The sequence below is a fragment of the Epargyreus clarus genome, unplaced genomic scaffold (assembly GCF_041222505.1).
Source record: "Epargyreus clarus isolate Ecla_fem2 unplaced genomic scaffold, WU_Ecla_fem_2.2 ptg000003l, whole genome shotgun sequence".
In the NCBI taxonomy this organism is placed as follows: Eukaryota; Metazoa; Arthropoda; class Insecta; order Lepidoptera; family Hesperiidae; genus Epargyreus; species Epargyreus clarus.
Window position 1 is genome coordinate 14271939 of NW_027332211.1, and position 23444 is coordinate 14295382.

The window sequence follows — 23444 nt, forward strand, 5'->3', positions numbered from 1 at the left end:
CTTGTATAAGCAAATTTGTTAGGATATTTAGCGATCGTACTTCTTGTACACATCGTCACTGCACACGCCTTGTAATTTGACATTCTTGCAATTGTAATAATAAAAGTTAAATAATTCCCAAGATTTCCCCTGAAGTATGTGTAGCGTCGAAGTTTATTTCTATATTTTCAATGTGTTGACGTCACGCTACGAAATGACACTTGACCGCCTGTTTTGGCGTAACGTTCCGTTTACCGTAATAAAAATATGTTTTTTATTAATAAATAGCCCTTTTTTCGAAAAAATGATCAATGAAAGGCATATATAATACGTATATGAATTCATTAAAACAGTTTCCCAAAAAGTGTCAAGTAGCCAATTAAATCGTTTGCTGTTAGAGTTGGTTGAATTTATGTTGTGAACCGAAATGAAGCCTATTAGCCTACTATATTAAAGCTGATAGCGTGAACCTGCTTAAAGAAGATCCATATATGCAGTGCAATAAATCAAAATGGATACAAAAACTTCCGTGAGATTACCTATGGAAATATCAAATAAAACAACGTAAGTAAAACATTCTTTACATTTACATTTAATCATATCGGACAATTAAAACATTTCTTAACTGACTTCAGACAGAAGAAAGGTTGTCTCCAAGTAATTATTAAGATTTTTTTAAATATACTTATATTCTTATGTGAACTGTTTTAAGGTTATTAATTGGTTATATTTATATTTACAGATCTTCCCGACAATCGTATAGTGACGACGTTATAGAGTATGTGCAGTTTAAGAGGAAGGCAAGTTTGTGTTTCATGAAAAGTAAAAGTTGTCCTGAACACAAGGTACATCAATGAAAATGAAAATGTGATGACTGTCCTGCCTAGAAGAAGTGAGGAGCCAAAAGTTTCGAAAGTGGGCACCAGTCTGAAATACATAAAGTAAAGTACATGGGAAATAGTACTTCTTTACTTGCGTAACCTACCCAACAAGATGAAGGAAGAAAAGTGACTATACAGTTCCTATTATTGCATTGCAATTTAATTCTGAAAATGACAGTGATAAAAATATATATCCATTTGTTACGGAAAATAATTTTAGTAATGAAGAAAAGCAGACACGCAAGCAGCACAAATATTTAGCTTAGGTGATCTGTAGTAATTATTGTAACTGTAACATATGATAAATATATACAAAAGTTCTACTGTGTGTACTCACTAATAGAACCATATAAACCAAATAAACAAAGAAATCGGTTAATAAAATACTAATATTAGCAAATCATGTATTTTTAATTATACAGTCCTGTAACTTAATCAGTGCACATGCACCATCAATAATAACACAGTCTTGAAATATTTTCATTGTGTCCTATTAATTACAGAATGGGCCCTTAAAATAGAATTCTCATAGACGTCTTATAATTCTATTCTTATCATAGACATCTATATAATATATTAAATATATGAATACTTCCACTTGCTGTTTTGTTTTGATTACGTCCCGTTCCAATGATTTCGAATTGACGAATCACTCGAGAGTTACTAAATTTATTCCTTTTTTTCAATAATACTTCTCTTACATAGATAGTATAAAATGTCATTGCTTGCAGAGGATTTAAACATATAAGAATCTGCAAGTTCTTTAACGTTTATGAGATTTAAGGATAAGAGGTGGTAGAACCCTTTGTGGTTCGACTCCGGCGGCACCACCGCCACACCTATTTCTACCTAATAACAGCAGTGTTAAGCGCTGCTGTATTCCGGTTTGAAGGGTGTGGTAAAGGAGACAGACTTTTTCGAGGCGTTCCAGCTTAGTCCTCAGGGGTAGCGGCGCATCTGTGGCCGACCTCAGGTAGGAATATCTAATCCTATCTGGGGTTGATTATAGATGTCCATGGGCGGCAGTAGCCACTTACCATCAGGTGGACTGCATGCTCGTCTGCTACTCTTATATTATAAAAAAAAAAAAAAAAAAAAATTAAGTTTAGCAAATTTGTTACGATCGTACTTGCACACACACATCGTCACTGCACACGTCTTATAACTTGTCATTTATTTAAATTTTAGTTATAATAGCTAAATAACTCTCAATTTTCTTCTAAGCGTTGTTTGTTTACAGTGTAATGACGTTCCGCCACAAAATGACACTTGACCGCCTGATTTAACGCGACGTTCCGTTCACCGTAACGAAACTTTGTTTTTTATTAATAAATAGACCTTTTTTCGAAAACGTATACTAATTCATTACAACACTTTCCCAAAAAGTGTCAAGTAGCCAATTATTATTACAATATTGCTCGCATAATATAGTTGGGTTTAAAGAATCTTTATTTTCTCATAAGACATACATGGTCACTTAAAATGAGAAAACTTAAACTATTTACATGATAAAGCTGTGTCCGGGAGTCGTGACTATTATATAGTGTAATAGTAATTTATGTGTGTGTGAGTGAGTCTGTCTGTGTGTGTGTGTGTGTGTGAGTGAGTGAGTGAGTGAGTCTGTGTGTGTGTGCATGCGTGTCTATTAAATTGTATGTGCATAATATATATAATGTAATCTAATCTGTTCATGTCATGTAATGTAATGTAATCTAATGTTAATGTAATAGTTCTGTAATTAAACTTAAAATGACTATGGAGCAAATATTCTCAATTCATTTTAATCTTATTACAAAAGCTACTATTAAAATGATATTGAAAATATTATTAATTGATCTTGTAGAAATATATTGGCTGGCTGTTTGTAATAATTAAAAACTTCCGCCAAACTTTGTATAGTATTTAGTTTTAAGTTTAACGGCAAAATAGAGTTTTTTTTTAAACAATGAATTGACACAAGACTCACGAGATGCACTGAAAGCAAATCACATTCTAGGAAATAATCATATTTTATAATAATTTACAGATATTAAAGATCTCTCATTGTCCAAAACCAAAAATGATTTAAATATTTTATACATGCATAACATGAATTTTACGATTTAACTTATCAATACGCGAAACAATATTTTGTAATGTAATATCACTAAAATCATAGATGGTAACACTGCACTAGCAACATTTTTAACATGGCCGCATGTTGAACGAAACGATTTTCTTTACTGTTTGCCAAAATAAAGAATACTGGCGAGATTTGCAAGCGGATATATGTCGATCGCGTAGCCGGAGTACTGAATAATTTGTAAGACAAATTACGGTAAGGCAGAATTTGGATGAGGAGGGAAAGTTTTTAGGTTTTTGTGTAGCGGTGTTTTTACGTCGATTGATGTCGTTATTTTGTTTGTGATGAAGGCTGCGATCGCAAAGATGATGCATCACCCGAACATGCATCATCAGCCGATGTCCGGCCACCCGCCGCAGCACCTGCCGGGCCACCAGGCGATGCCCGCGCACCACCAAATGCCGCCCCATCAGATGCATAGAGAGAACAGGCACGTAACACTAACTAGGTAACGATCTGCTTTTTATTATTCATTTATTTGCTGTTACTAGATTATTTTACTTATTTATTTAAATAGATTTAAAACAATTGTACCAATTCACGTCACCTGTCATTGTTTTAGAGACTTGCTACGTTTATTTTTTTCGCGGTAGGTATCAAAATAAACTAAATTCCGTATAAAACTCTTAGTTGTACTTTTTTATTACAAGTAAAGCAATTTAACTCTTTCCTGAATTGACCATAAATATTTGGGTCTAATTTTATAAACATTAATTATGAATATAGTGATAGAGTAAGTATTAACACATATCCTAATTGAATTGCATTTTATTTTTAGGTTACTTTCATTATAGTTACTGTGTTCTATTTAAGAAAAGCAGCATATTTGCATATTGTTAGTAAATTGAGGCCAGTCTCATATCAATGTAAATAAAAATGTCCCAATTGGAGAGTGACCCAAATAGCATACAAATGGCTACCTGCTATAATTCAACAGTCAACACTGATTAAAGTCATTTTCATGTTTACTAATTAATACACCATACTCAAAAAGATATAATATTTTTATATCTTCGGTAAATATTGTACACAATAGAACAATAATATGCACACAATTTCAAGTCACAATATTTGATCTATAATAAAATAATTTAGTGTGTAACAAGCTAATAAACTGCCAAAATTCTGTATAAAAAATATTAGTCATATTTTGAAAAATATATTTCTACTTAAAACATATTTTGTAATATTGAAATGATTTTTAAAACTAAGATTCTATGTTTGCAATTTTACGATTTTATGGTTAACTAAGTTGTTAGCAAAGCTGATATTAATGCATGAATTGGTTTGTACTGATGGACAGTTTGCTTATATGGTTTAAAGAATAATTTTAAAAAGAAAGAACTTTCCACGCTTCATATAAAAAATGAGCTATATAACGTAACTCTTTAAATTTTATGCAAGTAATATATTTGGGGTTACATGAATCATTTTGTTAAATAGTACTAGAGTATGTTTTACTTTACTCTGTGTGAGTCAATGACTTGGCAGCTACATGTGGGTGAAGCATGAAGTTGTGCACAAATATATACTAATGTGTAATACGCTTTGAAATGATTGGCTGGTGAAATAAAGCAACCACAAATCCTGTATAACATATTTAAATTATGAGAGTCTTCTTGCAACTTTAATACAACGACAATTTTAATGACAGATTTATTTTAAATACTTCAAACACTATAATTGACCATTAAAATATCCTGTCTCATAAAGTATGGAAATAAAATAAACTATAATTTCCAAAAATGACAGAAATATTTCATCAATATCATTCTTCAGAAATATTACCTGAATGTGTTATAGTGTTATGCTTCACTGTTAGAGCAAATTCAACTAAACACCTAGTGAAGTGGTTGTAGTTGTATTGACATTCAGAAAGTCCTCTGTAAAGAATGTATTTTGAATAAAAAAATGATTTGATTTGAAAAATCAAAAAATCAGAAGCAACAGATTCATACAATTGATAATTTTAAAATTATTATTTTCAGATTATTCAGTAAACCTTGTTTATTTAGATAGGAAGCTGAGTACATTATTAAAATTAAAAGTAAGATAAATAAGTAAGTAGATCTGAATCACATAATATTGGTAACTTTTATATTAAAATGTCTATGATTAACAGTGAATTATTTCAGAGTTTAACTGACTGACAACTGAGTTCAGGTGTGTTATTTTTAATAGAGGAAGAGCATTATAATCAACATGTACTACTTCAATATGACTTTTACATATCTATCAGTTTCATATTTCTTGTAATTAGTGTATTTATACACTATTATGTAGTAGTCTTCTAGGAATACTTTCTCTGATAGACTTACAAGAAGAGAAAGTGAATGGACAGTGGTTACAAAAAAACATGTCCAAAGAAAAGCTAATATGTATAAATATGGAGATGCTAAGCAATGCAGCAATTCTTAGAAAACTTGCTTAGAGATGCTATTACTATTGTTTTTTTATTTTAAATATTATGCAAACTCTGTGTGACAAAATTTTGGCTAGTTTGTAGCATATTAACATACTCCTATAGAGGTATTGTCAGCAGTACACAGTCATGATAAATTTTTCAATTTCCATAGTAAAGAGTATTCATTTTTTACATTCATTTAATAAAATTAAGAACTTAAAAATCAAAACTTTATATTCATTTGTTAAGTATTAATAAATGTAGATGCCCTGTGTGATGCCTCTGGTACATTAACAGAAATGTTTGTCGGACTGTATTAGGTGCATGCCTTTAAAACATTATTCTAATAATAAAATAATTGAGTAGTGAATAAGTAATAATAGGTATCCAAATGGCATCTTAATACATATTTTTTTTATATTGTATCAGTGAAATAGATATAATAAATAGAAGCTATTCCTTTAATTATTCTAAATAATTTAGTTATACATAATTTATTTTCACATTTGCAACAAGGATGACATATCTGCATAATAAATGTCTGCCTGTTAAAATATGATTTTCTTTATTTATGTTGCGTCGAAATTCCTAGTAGAAGCCTAGAATTTGAGTAGAGATTTTTTTTATTATATGCAGTCCTTGAAAACAGGAACTGATTTTTACACATAATAGCGTTTTTTCACATGAATAGCACAGTAGAATCATGTTACCATCACTTAGGAATAATACCACATGATGCTACAGTCACTCAAACATTGACACTTTTCAATAAAAAGCAGTAGTGTCTTACTTGCCGTGCTATAAAGTGGAGACTGCATTGATATGCAAATGATGTGTAATTTGTTGATACGTCGAGGGTCTTTTGCGGCAGTCATTGTAATTGGAACTGGTCGTGAATGGAACATATGACGACGTCTGTGATTTGGGGGATCTAGTAATGTACGTAAGTCTTATCGCGGATCAGGTTCATGTGTCATGAGCATTGAACAACCGGACAGTTGGAATAACAGTGCGGCAGTATGAGGTCGCCCATACGGTACCCACGAATTGGAAAGACTTTCAAATCTCATATTCACGTGGACTTTGCGCGCAGTTACATATAATTTCTTTGCTCCTAAAGTGGTTTAATAAGTTTTGGAGATCGTATTGTACATTACGAGTAAGCGTTATTGATATATTTTATTAAAATTGCAGGAGAACATTTTATTTTATAATTGAACTGTTTCCGAAGAATTATTCGCCATCGTGTGTGAGTTATTCGAGCGATGTTTGTGGTGGATCGCCACTTCAGCTAATTTGAGAGCAATGTCTATAACTTTGCTCATCTATGGATTTCGTCATTACAAATTTTGTTAGGTACCGAAATACCAAACATAACACTCCATAGCACGTTGTGATGCACGTTTCGGTAGACTTGTATGGTGAACGTAGCACCACGCGAGTACAGCAAATGGTCGTCAGTGCGTACCTCACAGGTGTTTGGTTGCAGGGTGCCGCTGGGTCCGTCGCAGGCGGGCGGTGGCATGGGCGGGCACGCGCAGATGGGTGGCATGGGCGCCATGGGCGTGCCGCCGCCGCACCACGCGCCCGCGCAGCGCCCGCCGCACGCCATCCGCCCCATGCATCACCCGCCCGCGCAGCACCACTCTGTGCCGCCTGTGAGTATTCTATATAATTATATTTCATGTGTTTTTTGTATACCATTCTCAAGCAGTCCCTCTGACGGCAAGTGGTTATTCGCTCATGGTATTCTGCAACTATCTCCACATAAATAGAGAGAAGAGTAGTCAAAGTTCTGGAATCTTCTGCTTAAAGATGATCATAAATGCATCGTTACTTCTGAGGACAAAGACTGTCACATCATATGTAAGTCTACGGGCATCCATACCTTTTCACTAAAATAAAGAACTACTGCACGCGAGAAATAAGTTTGGCGGTGGTTCCGGTTGAACCTTACTGATAACTCTACTCGTCATAAATTATTATTATTGAGTATTATTTAATGGTTTATAACATAAGAAGTAAAAAAATATTTTTTGTATTTTAAAAATATTCCCGCTAAAAATATTCTTAATTCTGTTCTCAATCATATATATTTCTACAATTTCCACACACGACACTTGACTATCACCTCTCATGCAACTGCTGGGTATATTATTATTTAGAGTGATGTGGTATTTGCAGCCGGCGCGCCAGCTCCGCCGCCCGTACTCGGTGGGCGGCGCGTACGGCGCGGCGGGCGGCGCCGTGCTGCCGCCGTACGCGCCGCCGCCGCCCGCGCAGCCGCCGCCGCGCGCCAAGCCCGCCACGCCCGCGCTCGTCAACAGGAGTCAGTATCCATATATACTTGTACAATTATTTTTTGAAGGTGGTAGAACCCTTTGTGGTTCGACTCCGGCGGCACACCGCCACACCTATTTCTGCCTAATAGCAGCAGTGTTAGGCGCTGCTGTGTTCCGTTTTGAATGGTGTGGTAAGGGTATTCCAGCTTAGTCCTCAGGGGTAGCGGCGCATCTGTAGCCGACCTCAAGTAGGAAATTGTAATCCTATCTGGGGTTGATTACATATGTCCATGGGCGGCAGTAGCCACTAGCTGGTCTGCTACTCCTATATTTAAAAAAAACATGTGGGACTTTTACCGCACTAAAACCCCCCCGCGGCCGTCCTCGGAGCTGTGTAGAGGACTCTGGGATCTCCAAATGAATGTAACCAGATTCCTCCTAACGCAATACCCTTCTATCGGGCTCTGCCCTGGGGGGAACAATTTACGCTCCTCTCACATCCTCCTGGTATACAGTGATATATTAACACACAAACTGCGGTCCTTCCCGGGGTCGCTTGCTGGACGGACTGAATTTAAATGCATATAGAACTCCAGGAATATAGCATTAGAGTAGAAATAGGCTAATTAGAACAGGGACCCAATATAAAATTATATCTTTTGAAATTTTTGATATAGTATAAATACTACAATTTGTATTCACATCGGATATCATACACTAAATGCTATTTTCGATTATCCAAAAACCGAAAACGGAGTCCAATTTTTATACGTTAATTGTTGACTATCGAACTCCTATTATATGGTATGAGTACATACTTTTATCTACTTACATTTGCAGGAAGTTTGGATATCTGTAACAAACATATTTGTTATGTTTGAAACTACTGGAGTGATACGACTATTATTATATAATAGTTTGATTCTAATATAAATATTTTTCCATACTACTGCATCAGGGAAAGGAGAAGTGTAACAGAATGCGTTATTCAGTCATAAATGTGAGCGGAGCTGCGCGTGGTAAGGTATATATTTATAAGACACTGTGCAGCTGTCCAACATCTGTGTTCTTCATTAGGAATAAAAATATTTCTAACAGTTGTTGGAGGTCCAGCCTCCTTCTTCTATATTTTAGTTCTGTTTTTATTTAAGCGACTGATAATATTTTTTTTAAATATGTGTGCCATGAAATTGTGTTTTCGAATAGTGGAAGTTAACATCATGAAATACTAGTACAAATTAAGTCTAAGAAAGTTAGGAAATAGATCTTTAAATTATCCAATTTGTGCTGACCAATTTATTAATATTGATTGTTTCCTATCCAGTAGGTCTTTACATAAAAAGAACAGAGACAACGTTGGCGATATCAAAGTTAAGCTCTAAGTTTGGTCAGTCTCATTTATGTTAGTAATTGTTAAATTTATATATACCCTTTATGTGTTATTTGTTGTTGTAATATTATTATGGATGTTTTAATTTATTTTTGTGGTATTATTTTATAAATTTTAAGCAGTTTATATGGTTAAATGGGGTTACTACAGCAATCATTTTAATGTTAATTAATCTTCTCTGTTAAATGATTTTAACGGATATGGATTTCTTAAGACCAATAAACAGAAGTGCCATAAATGATAGTTGTGATAATTCAGCAAATAATTTCTGCTACCAAAGACACATCGTTGTCGTTGATTTTCATTCCTTTGTTCTACCTTTTCAGTTCGAAGTTCTCATAATGGATATTGTGTGTAGTTTCGTATGTAGTTAAAAGGCTCCAGCTGCATATGCATTTCGCACTATATTTATCCAAATATATGAGCTACACTCGCTTGTAGATATTGATATAAAGGCGCAACGTACCCTCCGCCTTTCATTTATGTTTGCAGCGCGGCATGTACCAATGTATAACTGCTGCTACCGTCTATGACTGTCCATCCTTCTCTCTTCTCGCGCCGCGGTCCCAACCAACGGTTGCGTGGTACTAACGTGCGTGCGACTTTAGCAGTGACAGCGGCGCCGCCGGCGATGGCGAGCGCGGCGGGCGGCGCGGCGCCGGGCGAGGCGGACGACGCGGCGGAGGCGGGCGCGGACGAGGCGCGCGAGCACGAGGACGCGGCCGCGCCCGCCGCAGACGACGCGCGCCCGCTGTCCGCGCCGGCCAACAGTAAAGAGAAGACACCCATGTGCCTGGTCAATGAACTGGCCAGGTACAATAAGGTAACGTGCTCATTACTATTCATACATTTTTTCTGTTCATTGTACAGATTTAGCTAATATGTATTTTCAAGTTTAAATCATTGTTAATCTATATATATAAAAGAAAGTCGTGTTAGTTACTCCACTTATAACTCAAGAACGGCTGAACCGATTTGGCTGAAAATTGGTGGAGAGGTAGCTTAGAACCAGGAGACGGACATAGGATACTTTTTATCCCGTTCGACCGCGTTTCCTTGAAGTCATTTTATAACTCAAGAACGGTTGAACCGATTTAGCTGAAAATTGGTAAAGAGGTAGATTAGAACCAGGAAACGGACATAGGATACTTTTTATCCCGTTCGACCGCGTTTCCTTGAAGTCATTTTATAACTCAAGAACGGCTGAACCAATTTGACTGAAAATTAATCGAGAGGTAGCTTAGAAGCAGGAAAAGGACATAGGATACTTTTTATCCCGTTCGACCGCGTTTTCGTGAAGCATTTTATAACTCAACAACGGCTGAACCAATTTGACTGAAAATTGGTGGAGAGGTAGCTTAGAACCAGGAGACGGACATAGGATACTTTTTATCCTGTTCGACCGCGTTTCCGTGAATAAATAAGAGTTGAAAGTTTGTATTAAAGTCCCCCAGTTTTGATGCAAATCTATATGAAAACTAGATGACCCGGTGAACTTTGTACCACCTAATTATGAGTGACTATCTGTACCTCGTGGTTTCACTCGTGTAATTTATGTATTATGTCCATAAACTACTGGTAAATATTAGGAAATGGCCACAGGAGAACAGGAAAATAAAAAATACAATTAAATAAAATTCACTCTACCTCTCTGCACTCTGTTATTTTTTTACCGACTTCAAAAAGGAGGTGGTTATCAATTCGGTCGGTATCTTTTTTTATGTATGTACACGAATTACTCCGCCGTTAGTGAACCGATTTTAATAATTATTTTTTTATTGTGTTATATTTTTTATTGTAGGTTCTAATGAAATTACAAAGTCAGTTCATCATTGACTATTTAAGGGTCTGATAATGTGGCTCGAAGACAAAATATGTAACTCCTCAACCGATGGGGATATTTGAGTTGTGTTTGAAGATATTTGGTGTAAGTTCTAACGAAATTGCAAAGTCAGTTCATCATTGACTATTTAAGGGTCTGATAATGTGGCTCGGAGACAAAATATGTAACTCCTCAACCGATGGGAATAATTGAGTCGTGTTTGAAGATATTTGGTGTAGGAGGTTCTAATGAAATTGCAAATCATTGACTATTTAGTTAGGTTAGGTTGGAACACATAAGACAATATAAAACTAAGCGGGCAGGGCGCGGTAGCGCCCTGCGAGCGGGCGGTTCCAATCAATGTAAATTCAGACCGTACCTTAATTCATGATCACGTTTATACAATTTTATATTGTATTAATATAAATGTTATTATGTCATCACTAAAAAGGGTAAAACAAAATTTAACAAAAAATACAACCGACTTCTATGTCACTACATAGTAAAAAATAATTCAAATAAATGTTGGTTTAGTACATATTTCTGAAGTCGGCGCTCAATATATTTCGTTCGAATTATTTTTTACTTTGTAGTGACATAGAAGTCGGTTGAATTTTTTGTTATTTTTTTTACAAACACGCGAAAAGAAGTACCTATAACTTCAATAACGGTTTTTTTTAAAGAAAGTTTATTTACTTATAGTACTCTAATCGGGTTGTTGAATAGCTAAAAATGCTGAAACAGGTGTGTAAATAGAAAGGCGATTTATAACAGTCTTAAGGGTTGATCTAAAAAAACAAACAGTGACTCAGATGCTTCATTATGTCTTATGATAATTTTCTTAGTGCTCCAAATTAACTGATATTAAATAAAAGTTCCATACCCGATTAAACGACCCTAAAGGTTGATTTTCCAAAAACGGTGAAAAATGTGTTCTATTATTTTGAATCAAAAAGCTAAATTCCAATTTTCATAGACTTTGCTTCAAAATCTGCCGATTTCTAAACGAAGTGTCTTCTAAAGCCAAATGCAAATTTTTACAGTTTTTGCTTCCAAATTAACGGATTTTAATATAAAATTCCAACCCCTACTTAACCAACTTAAGGGTTGATTTTGCAAATATCGTAAAATAGATATTTAATTACTTTCTATCGAAATCCTATCAAATACCAATTTTCATATAGATTTGCATCAAAACTGGGGGACTTTAATACAAACTTTCAACTCTTATTTATTCACGGAAACGCGGTCGAACGGGATAAAAAGTATCCTATGTCCGTTTCCTGGTTCTAATCTACCTCTTTACCAATTTTCAGCTAAATCGGTTCAACCGTTCTTGAGTTATAAAATGACTTCAAGGAAACGCGGTCGAACGGGATAAAAAGTATCCTATGTCCGTCTCCTGGTTCTAAGCTACCTCTCCACCAATTTTCAGCCAAATCGGTTCAGCCGTTCTTGAGTTATAAGTGGAGTAACTAACACGACTTTCTTTTATATATATAGATTGGTATTTGATAGGATTTCGATAGAAAGTAATTAAATATCTATTTTACGATATTTGCAAAATCAACCCTTAAGTTGGTTAAGTAGGGGTTGGAATTTTATATTAAAATCCGTTAATTTGGAAGCAAAAACTGTAAAAATTTGTATTTGGCTTTAGAAGACACTTCGTTTAGAAATCGGCAGATTTTGAAGCAAAGTCTATGAAAATTGGAATTTAGCTTTTTGATTCAAAATAATAGAACACATTTTTCACCGTTTTTGGAAAATCAACCTTTAGGGTCGTTTAATCGGGTATGGAACTTTTATTTAATATCAGTTAATTTGGAGCACTAAGAAAATTATCATAAGACATAATGAAGCATCTGAGTCACTGTTTGTTTTTTTAGATCAACCCTTAAGACTGTTATAAATCGCCTTTCTATTTACACACCTGTTTCAGCATTTTTAGCTATTCAACAACCCGATTAGAGTACTATAAGTAAATAAACTTTCTTTAAAAAAAACCGTTATTGAAGTTATAGGTACTTCTTTTCGCGTGTTTGTAAAAAAAATAACAAAAAATTCAACCGACTTCTATGTCACTACAAAGTAAAAAATAATTCGAACGAAATATATTGAGCGCCGACTTCAGAAATATGTACTAAACCAACATTTATTTGAATTATTTTTTACTATGTAGTGACATAGAAGTCGGTTGTATTTTTTGTTAAATTTTTTTTACCCTTTTTAGTGATGACATAATAACATTTATATTAATACAATATAAAATTGTATAAACGTGATCATGAATTAAGGTACGGTCTGAATTTACATTGATTGGAACCGCCCGCTCGCAGGGCGCTACCGCGCCCTGCCCGCTTAGTTTTATATTGTCTTATGTGTTCCAACCTAACCTAACTAAATAGTCAATGATTTGCAATTTCATTAGAACCTCCTACACCAAATATCTTCAAACACGACTCAATTATTCCCATCGGTTGAGGAGTTACATATTTTGTCTCCGAGCCACATTATCAGACCCTTAAATAGTCAATGATGAACTGACTTTGCAATTTCGTTAGAACTTACACCAAATATCTTCAAACACAACTCAAATATCCCCATCGGTTGAGGAGTTACATATTTTGTCTTCGAGCCACATTATCAGACCCTTAAATAGTCAATGATGAACTGACTTTGTAATTTCATTAGAACCTACAATAAAAAATATAACACAATAAAAAAATAATTATTAAAATCGGTTCACTAACGGCGGAGTAATTCGTGTACATACATAAAAAAAGATACCGACCGAATTGATAACCACCTCCTTTTTGAAGTCGGTAAAAAAATAACAGAGTGCAGAGAGGTAGAGTGAATTTTATTTAATTGTATTTTTTATTTTCCTGTTCTCCTGTGGCCATTTCCTAATATTTACCAGTAGTTTATGGACATAATACATAAATTACACGAGTGAAACCACGAGGTACAGATAGTCACTCATAATTAGGTGGTACGAAGTTCACCGGGTCATCTAGTATAAAGATATTTAACAAGTTTTTAAAATATTTTTTGTGTATTACAGATTAAGCATCAATATCGCCTCACATCAGAGACGGGACCCGCGCATAAAAAAGTATTCACAGTAACACTCCGATTGGGTGATACTGAAGAATATACTGCCGAGGTGAGAATACATTTTTAGGTCACTTACATGTGCTATACTTCCGATAACTTATAACTTTTTAGATTAGTTACGGTGTATACTGTTTCGAATGCAAATAAGTCATAATGGTGGATGTGCGCCGGCAGGGTTCGTCGATAAAGCGCGCGCAGCACGCGGCGGCGGCGGCGGCGCTGGGCGGCACGCGCTTCACGGCGCCGCCGCCGCGCGCCGCGCCGCCGCACCACCCGCACCACCACCGGCACGCCACCGCCGTCATGCCCACCGTGGAGCTCAACGCGCTCGCCATGAAACTCTGCCAGCCCGCGCTCTACTCCTCCGTGCCGCCCGTGGCCGCGCCGCGCCGCGCCCGCCCGCCCTACCGCCTGCCGCTGCTGCCGCCCTACCCGCCGCACGCGCCGCACCCCGCGCACCCCGCACACCCGGCACACCCTGCGCACCCCGCGCACCCGGCGCACCCGCGCATTCTCGACTCCGGACCGCCTTTACTCTATAGGTTAGTGGAAGCTAGTATACTTTAATAATTTGTCTTTTAATATCTGACTAAAATCTAAATATAATTGTGCTAATTAATATAAAGCGAAGATACCATTAAAAAATCTTTCATTTTTAATTTTTATTTCAATATGGTTGTCTATGTCCAACGAAATTAAATTATTTAACTTTAATTTCTATATTATATGAAGATTGTACTAATAATTATTATTGGGAACTAGATACCAATATTACTTAGAATATACTTGTTATCAATATAATTATATTAATTATTGTAATTCATATAATTGTCTTATATGAATCACAAGTGGTCTTGACGCATGTAATGAAATAATAAAAATAATAACATGCAAATGAGAAGTAAGTTTGCTTATGCAGTTTAATAGAGCATATATTTTGCAACATTGTATTGATTGAGTAATAATATAATAGGTCAATACATCTTCTTATATATGAAATTCTCGTGTCACAATGTTAGTTTCCATACTCCTCCGAAACGGCTTTACTGATTTTCACCAAATTTTATATGCATTTTCAGTAGGTCTGAGAATGGGCTACTATCTATTTTTCATACCCCTAAGTGATAAGGGTTGTTCACCCTTAACATTTTTTTATTTATGGTAACACAACGTTTGCCCGGTCAGCTAGTATTGAGATAAAATTTTCATGAACATGAGATGAATTTTCATGAATGGTTTTCAAAAGATGGTGGTAGCCCCCCAGGTCAGATCATACGCCACATGTTAACACATAACGCGTGTCGTGTGCCAGGGTCCGCGTGACGGTGGGCGGGCGGTCGTGGGTGGGCGAGGGCGCGACCCCGCAGGCGGCGCGGCACGACGCGGCGGCGCGCGCGCTGCTGGAGCTGCGCCCGCCGCCCGACGCGCCCGCGCCCGCCGACGCGCGCCCCGCTGACACAGACAACGGTGAGCACCGACAAGTTACGACCAAGGAGACGTTGACGCCTAAGGCTCTAGACAGACGGACCGCAATTCAACTGCAATCCAACCGCAAATTGCAGTTCAGGTGCAGTTTGAATGCAGTTGACACGACTGCAATAGAACTGCAAACCAAACGCGCAGTCGGATTGCAGTTCAATTGCAGTCGTGTCAACTGCTTCCAACCTGCTTCTGAACTGCACCATACCCACTTGCCCGCACGCGATTCTATACACGGGGTACGGAGCGGACGTAGCGTCATGCTAAGTGTGCACGCTGATCGAGAACACAGTTATTTTTACCTAATAAGTGATAAGCGCTCCTGTGTTTCATACTTATCTGAGGCATTCTAAATTAGTCCCCAGGGCAACACATCTGTGGCCCGTTTTGGGTATCTTATCTTTTCTTGGGTTAGTTACAGATGTTTTAATTTCAGACCTAGGTGTCCTTATATTCATTATGTCATACTGCTTAAAGGTTCCCACCATCAATTTTATACAATATGTAATCTTTGATATTTTTCATACTTTAACAGAAGTGTATTTTCTCAATGCGATATTTTTAAACGCAAAAAGAACATCACAATATCTTCTGCTCAAATGCGATACTCAATTTGGTCTCATTTGTAATTATGTTATTTATTTGTAAATACAAACATTTTTCATCAGAGTATTATTTTATAACATTTTTAGGTGAAGGCAACAATGATCTGTTAAGCTCCGAGGTGAAATCTCCAGTATCGCTAGTGCACGAGTTGGCTTTGAAACGTAACCTGTCAGTCCATTTCACTGTCAAGTCGGAACGTGGACCGCCGCATATGCGGGTGAGTGACATTAACTTTTATCTTCATAATGAAAATGTAAAGTTAAGTATTGAGTGGAATAGTTTTGAAAGATGATAGAAATCTTGGACGTTCGACTGTGGTGGTGAGGAATGTACAGTCCGCACTAAACTTCTAGTCCACTCTGAAGTTGCACGCAGGTGTAGTCAGAGAGCCAATGCGGTCGAACACAACTATACTCCGTATCAACAGTAAGGGCACACTAATGCAGCTATGAACCCGTGGGCAAGAGCGGGCAGGGGGAGGGGGAGTGCCGGGGGGGGCCCGCACTGTCTTCGTCCCGCTAATATCTACAATTCTCTGTTGCGACGCGACTCGTTTCTATATTCAGAGCGGACTAGAGGTTTGGCGTGGATTCGACCTATGGTCAACCTAATAGAAGTATATCTATTCTTTGATGTTTCATAAAATCATTGGCGGGATACATTGAATATGTATCATTTCCCACTTTTAATTTTGTAAAAATACATGGGTTGAACATTTTAATAATACATACAATATGTGTGTTCTTTACCCGTAAACAATCTGCGTGAGACAGAGCAATGTCATAATTTATTTTTTATTCCAATTTTTATCAAAATGACACTACTTGATGGATATATTTTTAATGATGAGTAATATTGTTTTTCAGGTGTTCGTGACGGCGTGCCTGGTGGGCGAGATGGAGACGGAAGGGCAGGGCAACGGCAAGAAGGTGTCGAAGCGGCGCGCGGCGGAGCGCATGCTGGACGAGATGCGGCGCCGCTGGCCGCCCGCCGCCTTACGGGCCCGCCCGCCCGCCGACCGTCGCCGCGCGCACCAGCCCAAGAAGAAGCCGCGCAATTTGATCAAGGTGGGTGCAGTTCGCGCTAAACTGCCAGTCCGCTCCGAATATAGAAACGAATCGTGTCGCAATAGCATTGATATTAGCGGGACGAACACAGCGCGGGACCCCCCGGCACCCGTCCGTTTCCCGCTCTCGCCCGCGGGTACATAGCGCAGTTAGTGTGGCCTTACGTTACGAAGTACATGCTAACGAAACCGGTGCTCAACAACTTCAGAGCGGACTAGAAGTTTGGCGCGGACTATACGGTGCGTACGGCGCGGCGTGTGTACGTGGCTGCTTTGCATTCCTACTACGAGCGCGGTAGGCTGCATTGTATATATGAATTATACAATTTGTGCACAAAACACGTCTTATACTCAAATAAGAATTTTATTAATATTGAAAGCTTAAAAAATATTGCTTGTTTTTTTTAGAAAAAATCTAGATACTTACAAATTTCTAGATTAATCTGGTGTAGTCTGCGTAAAACTGCTGGTCCGCTCTGAATAAACAAAAAAAACACATCGTCATAGTCCATGCACAGCAGGTTTACCTGCTCGGAACAACTATAGAGCAGACTAGCAGTTTGTTGTACGAAGTCATGTAAATTGCAATGTGACATAGTTTTGTTAAGTATTCCATTTGATATGTCTTCATAAATGAGATATTTTAATTAAAAATCTTTATTATGGAAAGAACGGAGTGTAAAAATATTATTTTGTTAGTGTAATTTAAAGTAATATTAAAATTAATAATTTCTATTGTTTAATAATTGTTGGTTTGTAAATCTTTATATAATAAAATGACTTATGTTTTATCAATATTATCATAAATATACTTTTTTAATATTTTATAATGAAATGTTAATTCAATTATTAGTTAGCTAATTAGTAGAAGTTATTGAAGTCACCAAAAGAAATAAATAACCTATATTGTGGGTTACAACTAATTGTGTATGTAAACGTAAAGTATCGCATGTGGTGTGCAGGAGGGCGGCGCGGAGAGCCCGGGCCCGGCGGCGGCGGGCGGCGCGGCGGACAACCCCATCTCGCGGCTGGCGGTGGCGCGGCACGCGGCGCGCGCGCGCTCGCCGCAGTACCGCGTGCTGGAGGAGCGCGGCGCCGCGCGCCGCCGCGAGTTCCTCGTGCAGTGCGACGCGCCGCCGCACTCCGCCACCGGCCTCGGCCCCAACAAGAAGACCGCCAAGCGACGCGCCGCGCACAGTACGACACCGCTTGTATTATATATTCAATTATCGTGTCACAGTGTTAGTTACCGTCCTCCTCCGAAACGGCTTTACCGATTTTCACCAAATTTTATATGCACATTCAGTAGGTCTGAGAATCGGCTAATATCTATTTTTCATACCCCTAAGTGATAAGGTTTGTTCACCCTTAACATATTTTTATTTATATGGCAACACAACGTTTGCCGGGTCAGCGAGTTATATTACACAATTATTCATAGACCGAACAAAAGGTAGGTAGAGAGGTATGAGTACAGATAATCGCAGGCCCTACCTACCCTTCAAACCAAAACAAAACAGCTAATAACACTGCTGTTAAACAGAAATAGGTGTGGCGGTGGTGCCTTCGGAGTCAAACCACACTTTCAGCACGGTCTATGAACGAAAGTGACTATTTAGAGACATAATGCTTTAAGTCAATTACATACAACATAATTTTATTATCAAATCAGTTCCAATTTCACAAAAATACCACTGGAATGTTATCGCAGGTCATTTTAGTTAATTTTCTCATTCCAAATATAATTTGGAACAAGTATTATGCTCATAAATGGGTATTGGAGAGTGTCATCTAATGCTTTCAGATGTTCTCTTAGCAATGGAAATGAGTGCCGCAGACGGATCGCCAGCGGCAGTGACAAGCAACGGTGATAGCGGCGCTAGTAGTAACGGCGACACGAATAAGAGCAACAGTACCGATATCAAACGAAAGGTGAACAGTAATTTACTAAAGAACCAAACACAAAAGTTAGATATTTTGTTTTTTAAATTATTAATATTATTATTATTTTATAAATAAGTAATAAATTACCTATTTAAGAATTATATTTGCGAATTGTTTGGTCACCAACAATGCATTACTATGATCTTTTATACTTGTACTTATGTTGGCTTTAACTCTGTCGTCATTGGTAATGAGCTTTGTCGAGCAAACAAACCATGACAATATGTCATATTAACATTATTTTTATGAATTCCAGGAAAACGAAACAGGGGGAGCAAGTAACGATATAAGGCAGCCTGTACCTGGGGTGCTTGTCATGGATTACCATCAACGCTCTGGTCAGCCTGCGCCACCTAATGGTTAGTAACAATAAATCGGCCATAGAGTAGTGGCCGCATAAAATGTAAACTTAATTCGAATCATCATGAATGTACTTACGCACACGTGGCCACCGTTTTTTGAATATTGATGGATAAAAACGTGATTATACAGCTTCGTCTCAAATATGTTTTTTAGGTGTGAGTGAAACAAGTGCGACGGGCGGCACGGGCGGCAGCACGCCGGGCGCCAAGGACCAGCTCATGTACCTGTCCCAGCTGCTGGGCTTCACTGTGCAGTTTTCAGACTTCCCTAAGGTAAATGGCAAAAAATGTAGTGTAGGAGGAAACATGAAATTATGATTTTTTTAAATATTCATTTTTTTACCTAATATTTGCATTATGAAAGTTAAAAAATGTCATTTTTTTTATTTTAATTTTTTTTTATTATTTCTATAGTATTTGTTCATTTTTTATGCATCCCACGTTATATAAATATTACCGTAACATGCCATGTGTGTCCTTGTGTCTCGCAGCGCAACCACGGCGAGTACCTGTCGCTGGTGTCGCTGTCGACGGAGCCGCCGGTGATGTGCCACGGCGGCGGTGCGTCCACGGCGCAGTCGCACGAGCAGTGCGCGCGCGCCGCCCTCCGCGCGCTCGCGCTCATGGGGCTCGACGCGCCCACCACCGGGTGAGTGTGTGGCGCCGCGGCGCAGTCGCACGAGCAGTGCGCGCGCGCCGCCCTCCGCGCGCTCGCGCTCATGGGGCTCGACGCGCCCACCACCGGGTGAGTGTGTGGCGCCGCGGCGCAGTCGCACGAGCAGTGCGCGCGCGCCGCCCTCCGCGCGCTCGCGCTCATGGGGCTCGACGCGCCCACCACCGGGTGAGTGTGTGGCGCCGCGGCGCAGTCGCACGAGCAGTGCGCGCGCGCCGCCCTCCGCGCGCTCGCGCTCATGGGGCTCGACGCGCCCACCACCGGGTGAGTGTGTGGCGCCGCGGCGCAGTCGCACGAGCAGTGCGCGCGCGCCGCCCTCCGCGCGCTCGCGCTCATGGGGCTCGACGCGCCCACCACCGGGTGAGTGTGTGGCGCCGCGGCGCAGTCGCACGAGCAGTGCGCGCGCGCCGCCCTCCGCGCGCTCGCGCTCATGGGGCTCGACGCGCCCACCACCGGGTGAGTGTGTGGCGCCGCGGCGCAGTCGCACGAGCAGTGCGCGCGCGCCGCCCTCCGCGCGCTCGCGCTCATGGGGCTCGACGCGCCCACCACCGGGTGAGTGTGTGGCGCCGCGGCGGGCACCGGCACCGGTGACGCTGTCGACGGAGCCGCCGGTGATGTGCTACCGTCAAGCCGACTGCCATCGTCACGTGCGATATTATTTCGCTCAAGACAATCCGGCACGTTAACGGAAGGGCCCTTCGGATGAGTTCGTTGTTGAACGAAATCATCCGAATCCGTCCCAGCTATAAAACATGTGATCAAGTGAAACACATGCCTATTAGTCACTTATGACCTTAACACAGAAATTAAATTAATTTCAGGATCGGAATTAGTACGTTGCCGGGTCCGGGCGCGAAACCCAACATCATCACCAACGGCATCTCCGAGTGAGGCGCCCTCGCCGCTCACCACTCATCACACATCACACGATCATGCTTATCATAGGTTTTTCTATCTACGTGTGTTTTTTGCAATATTAGACGTGAATATTTCACAGCGCGAAATTACTTGTTCGGGGAAGATCTTTTGCTAGCGAAGAAATCACTATTTCTAGCTATGACTTATTCACAGACATTAATTTGATCTCTTGTTTTGCATCCTTAGTTTTCATTTGTTTCCTTTATTTCCTAAACATTTCAATTATTTTAAAAGTTCGAATTTTTTGTTATATTTTTTTTGTTATATACCAAGATCTGTATGATTTTATGTTCTCTTAGTACAAGATTCGTTCAACCTGGGATTTTTGTATGTACTTACATATGATTAATTTTGTTTTATGTTTAAATGTATCTGTTAAATTGTAACAGAATAGTTTAAAGTAGATAATGTGCAACTTTAATTTTGTAATAACTTGTGAACCTATTAACATTTAACAATAGATCCATAAATAACACAATATACTCGGAGTGTAAATATCAGGTAATTGAATGTAATTTTCTCGTTTGGAGAGATAAGAATGATTGTTCGTCATGCAACACGCACAAATGTTATGTTCAAAAATCGTTCGCTAGGAAGCAAATACTTGTTGATTAAATCTAAAATTGAACAGTAGTCTCCCTTTCCAATATTTTGGAATGGAGAAGGTACCTACTGTTTACTGAACCAATTGTGTTGGGTCGCTTTTCAGAATATCCTATTCTGAAAGCTGACAGGTTGAACTTTAAATTGTTATAGATTAATGTTACCTGATGTTTGTCTCTCTCGATCTGTTATTTTACGTATAGTTAACTATCAATTGTTTTGACTTGCTGGAATTTAATCTCCATTCTTCTATTTTTAATATCTACCATGTAATTATAATTTGCAGTTTTCAAATTTTGAATATGTGCGTATGAATTTTTTATATCACACTTTTTATTAATGGAATAAAAAATACTACGAGAGTAGTTTCTTATATTTTACGATAGATACTTCTATCAGCGTAGCAAAATGTATTGATAAAGATTCCCAAAATAAAGGTTAATCTATTTATAAAAATATATATATTGACAAAACGTCACATTATCATTTATCGTAAGAGTGCACGTCCATCGCATATATTCAAACTATGGGTTGAAGTAGATTATAAATAATACATAACATAGATTACTAATGATAATTGGTTGCAGCTATTTCATAGATGTCTATTAGGTATAATTGGATGTTAAATATCAATAAACCATTGTATTGTAACGAATATTGTTACGAAACTGAGGCTGTGAAGCCAAACCAAAACAGTTTCTTGGGCGCCGGCAGCGCCTTGACCACCGATGCAGAAAACGAGGGCCGCATGCAATGATTTTAAAATTAATTTAGTAGAAAGTTAACTTTTTTTAATGATAACCTTTATAAAGTTATTGCGTGAAGAGAAGCCGCGCATCGGTCGGTCGCCTGCCGCCCCGACGAACGCTAAAGTTACATCATGCGGCCATGGTGTCACCTTAGTTTAGCTTATCAGTAGTAATCGCCGTAGTCCTCGACTAGCCGTAACGTCTCACCGTCAGCAGTCGCCAGTATTCGCGCTACGTCTCCGGAACCACTTTTTTGGAACGGGGAGTGCGGCGATTTCATAGTGTGGCCTCGATTTTTAAACCACTCTGTTGGAGTGGACGTTTACAAATTTTCATCCGACCCTAAGCTATGAAATGTGTAATTTTAGAATTAAGTCTAGCTTCGCCTCGAAAGTGTCACTCTTAACTAGTGTTTATTCCCCCTTATTAACTTAGGCTAAGATCGATGCTTGTTAATTTTAGGCCCCGTACTTGTATCTGTGTAATAATGTTCATAATGACTTAGGAACTAATTTACTAATCATATTATAGAAGGATTTTATGTTATACCAACGCTAATACACTTGATCGGTAATATTATAATAGTGACGCAATGAAAAACGAATAACTAATTATAATGAGCCCGGCGGGACCCGTGTCCGGTCATTTGTATAACGATGTACTTGCGATTGTACATTTCATTGTAATGGGTCCGACATAGTATATTTCTTCCGGTCACTCTACGGTTGGAAAGCCCAACATGCACGGTAGAGCCCGTATGCTCTTAATCTAAAATATTTTGTTTATTGTAGTTTATGTAAGTCTTAAAATTCTTCAGTTTTGTTAAAACGATTTGAAATCGAGGCCATTGGTACAATTTCTTCATGTTGTATGTTGCACAAGTAACAAAGCATCAAGAAATTATTAATTATTAAATATTGGATAGAGAAAAACGCCGTAAAAGGCATAAAAGCAAGTGTTTTATTTATTTTGTTCTAAGTAACTAATATTTTATATTATTAGAATAAGTTAATATAACAATAAAACGTTAAATTAAAAATTACA

The 23444-nt window shown here is 38.4% G+C and overlaps 1 protein-coding gene across 2 annotated transcripts; it reads left to right on the forward strand.

Moving 5' to 3' along the window:
- The first annotated feature begins 3006 nt into the window (after positions 1-3006).
- Positions 3007-23439, forward strand: stau (double-stranded RNA-binding protein Staufen). 2 transcript variants are annotated; one of them, XM_073090146.1, is made up of 16 exons: positions 3007-3177; positions 3273-3412; positions 6876-7044; positions 7571-7715; positions 9667-9881; positions 13948-14049; positions 14175-14542; positions 15313-15467; positions 16172-16302; positions 16952-17152; positions 18114-18348; positions 18956-19083; positions 19352-19454; positions 19612-19730; positions 19949-20106; positions 20952-23439. In XM_073090146.1, exons 2-16 carry the CDS (start codon positions 3288-3290, stop codon positions 21019-21021), a joined length of 2424 nt encoding a protein of 807 aa, XP_072946247.1. In that variant the 5' UTR covers positions 3007-3177; positions 3273-3287; the 3' UTR covers positions 21022-23439. The 2 variants fall into 2 exon arrangements, with proteins under 2 accessions (XP_072946247.1, XP_072946240.1); XM_073090139.1 differs by having other exon boundaries at positions 3008-3177; positions 3273-3430.
- Positions 23440-23444: the final 5 nt, after the last annotated feature.

Excerpts from the sequence above, each read along its gene's own strand:
- stau (XM_073090139.1), top strand. The coding sequence starts at position 3,288 with ATGATGCATCACCCGAACATGCATCATCAGCCGATGTCCGGCCACCCG. Across the intron at positions 19,455-19,611 it reads TCAGCCTGCGCCACCTAATG|GTGTGAGTGAAACAAGTGCG; the intron begins GTTAGTAACAAT and ends TATGTTTTTTAG. Across the intron at positions 19,731-19,948 it reads AGTTTTCAGACTTCCCTAAG|CGCAACCACGGCGAGTACCT; the intron begins GTAAATGGCAAA and ends TGTGTCTCGCAG.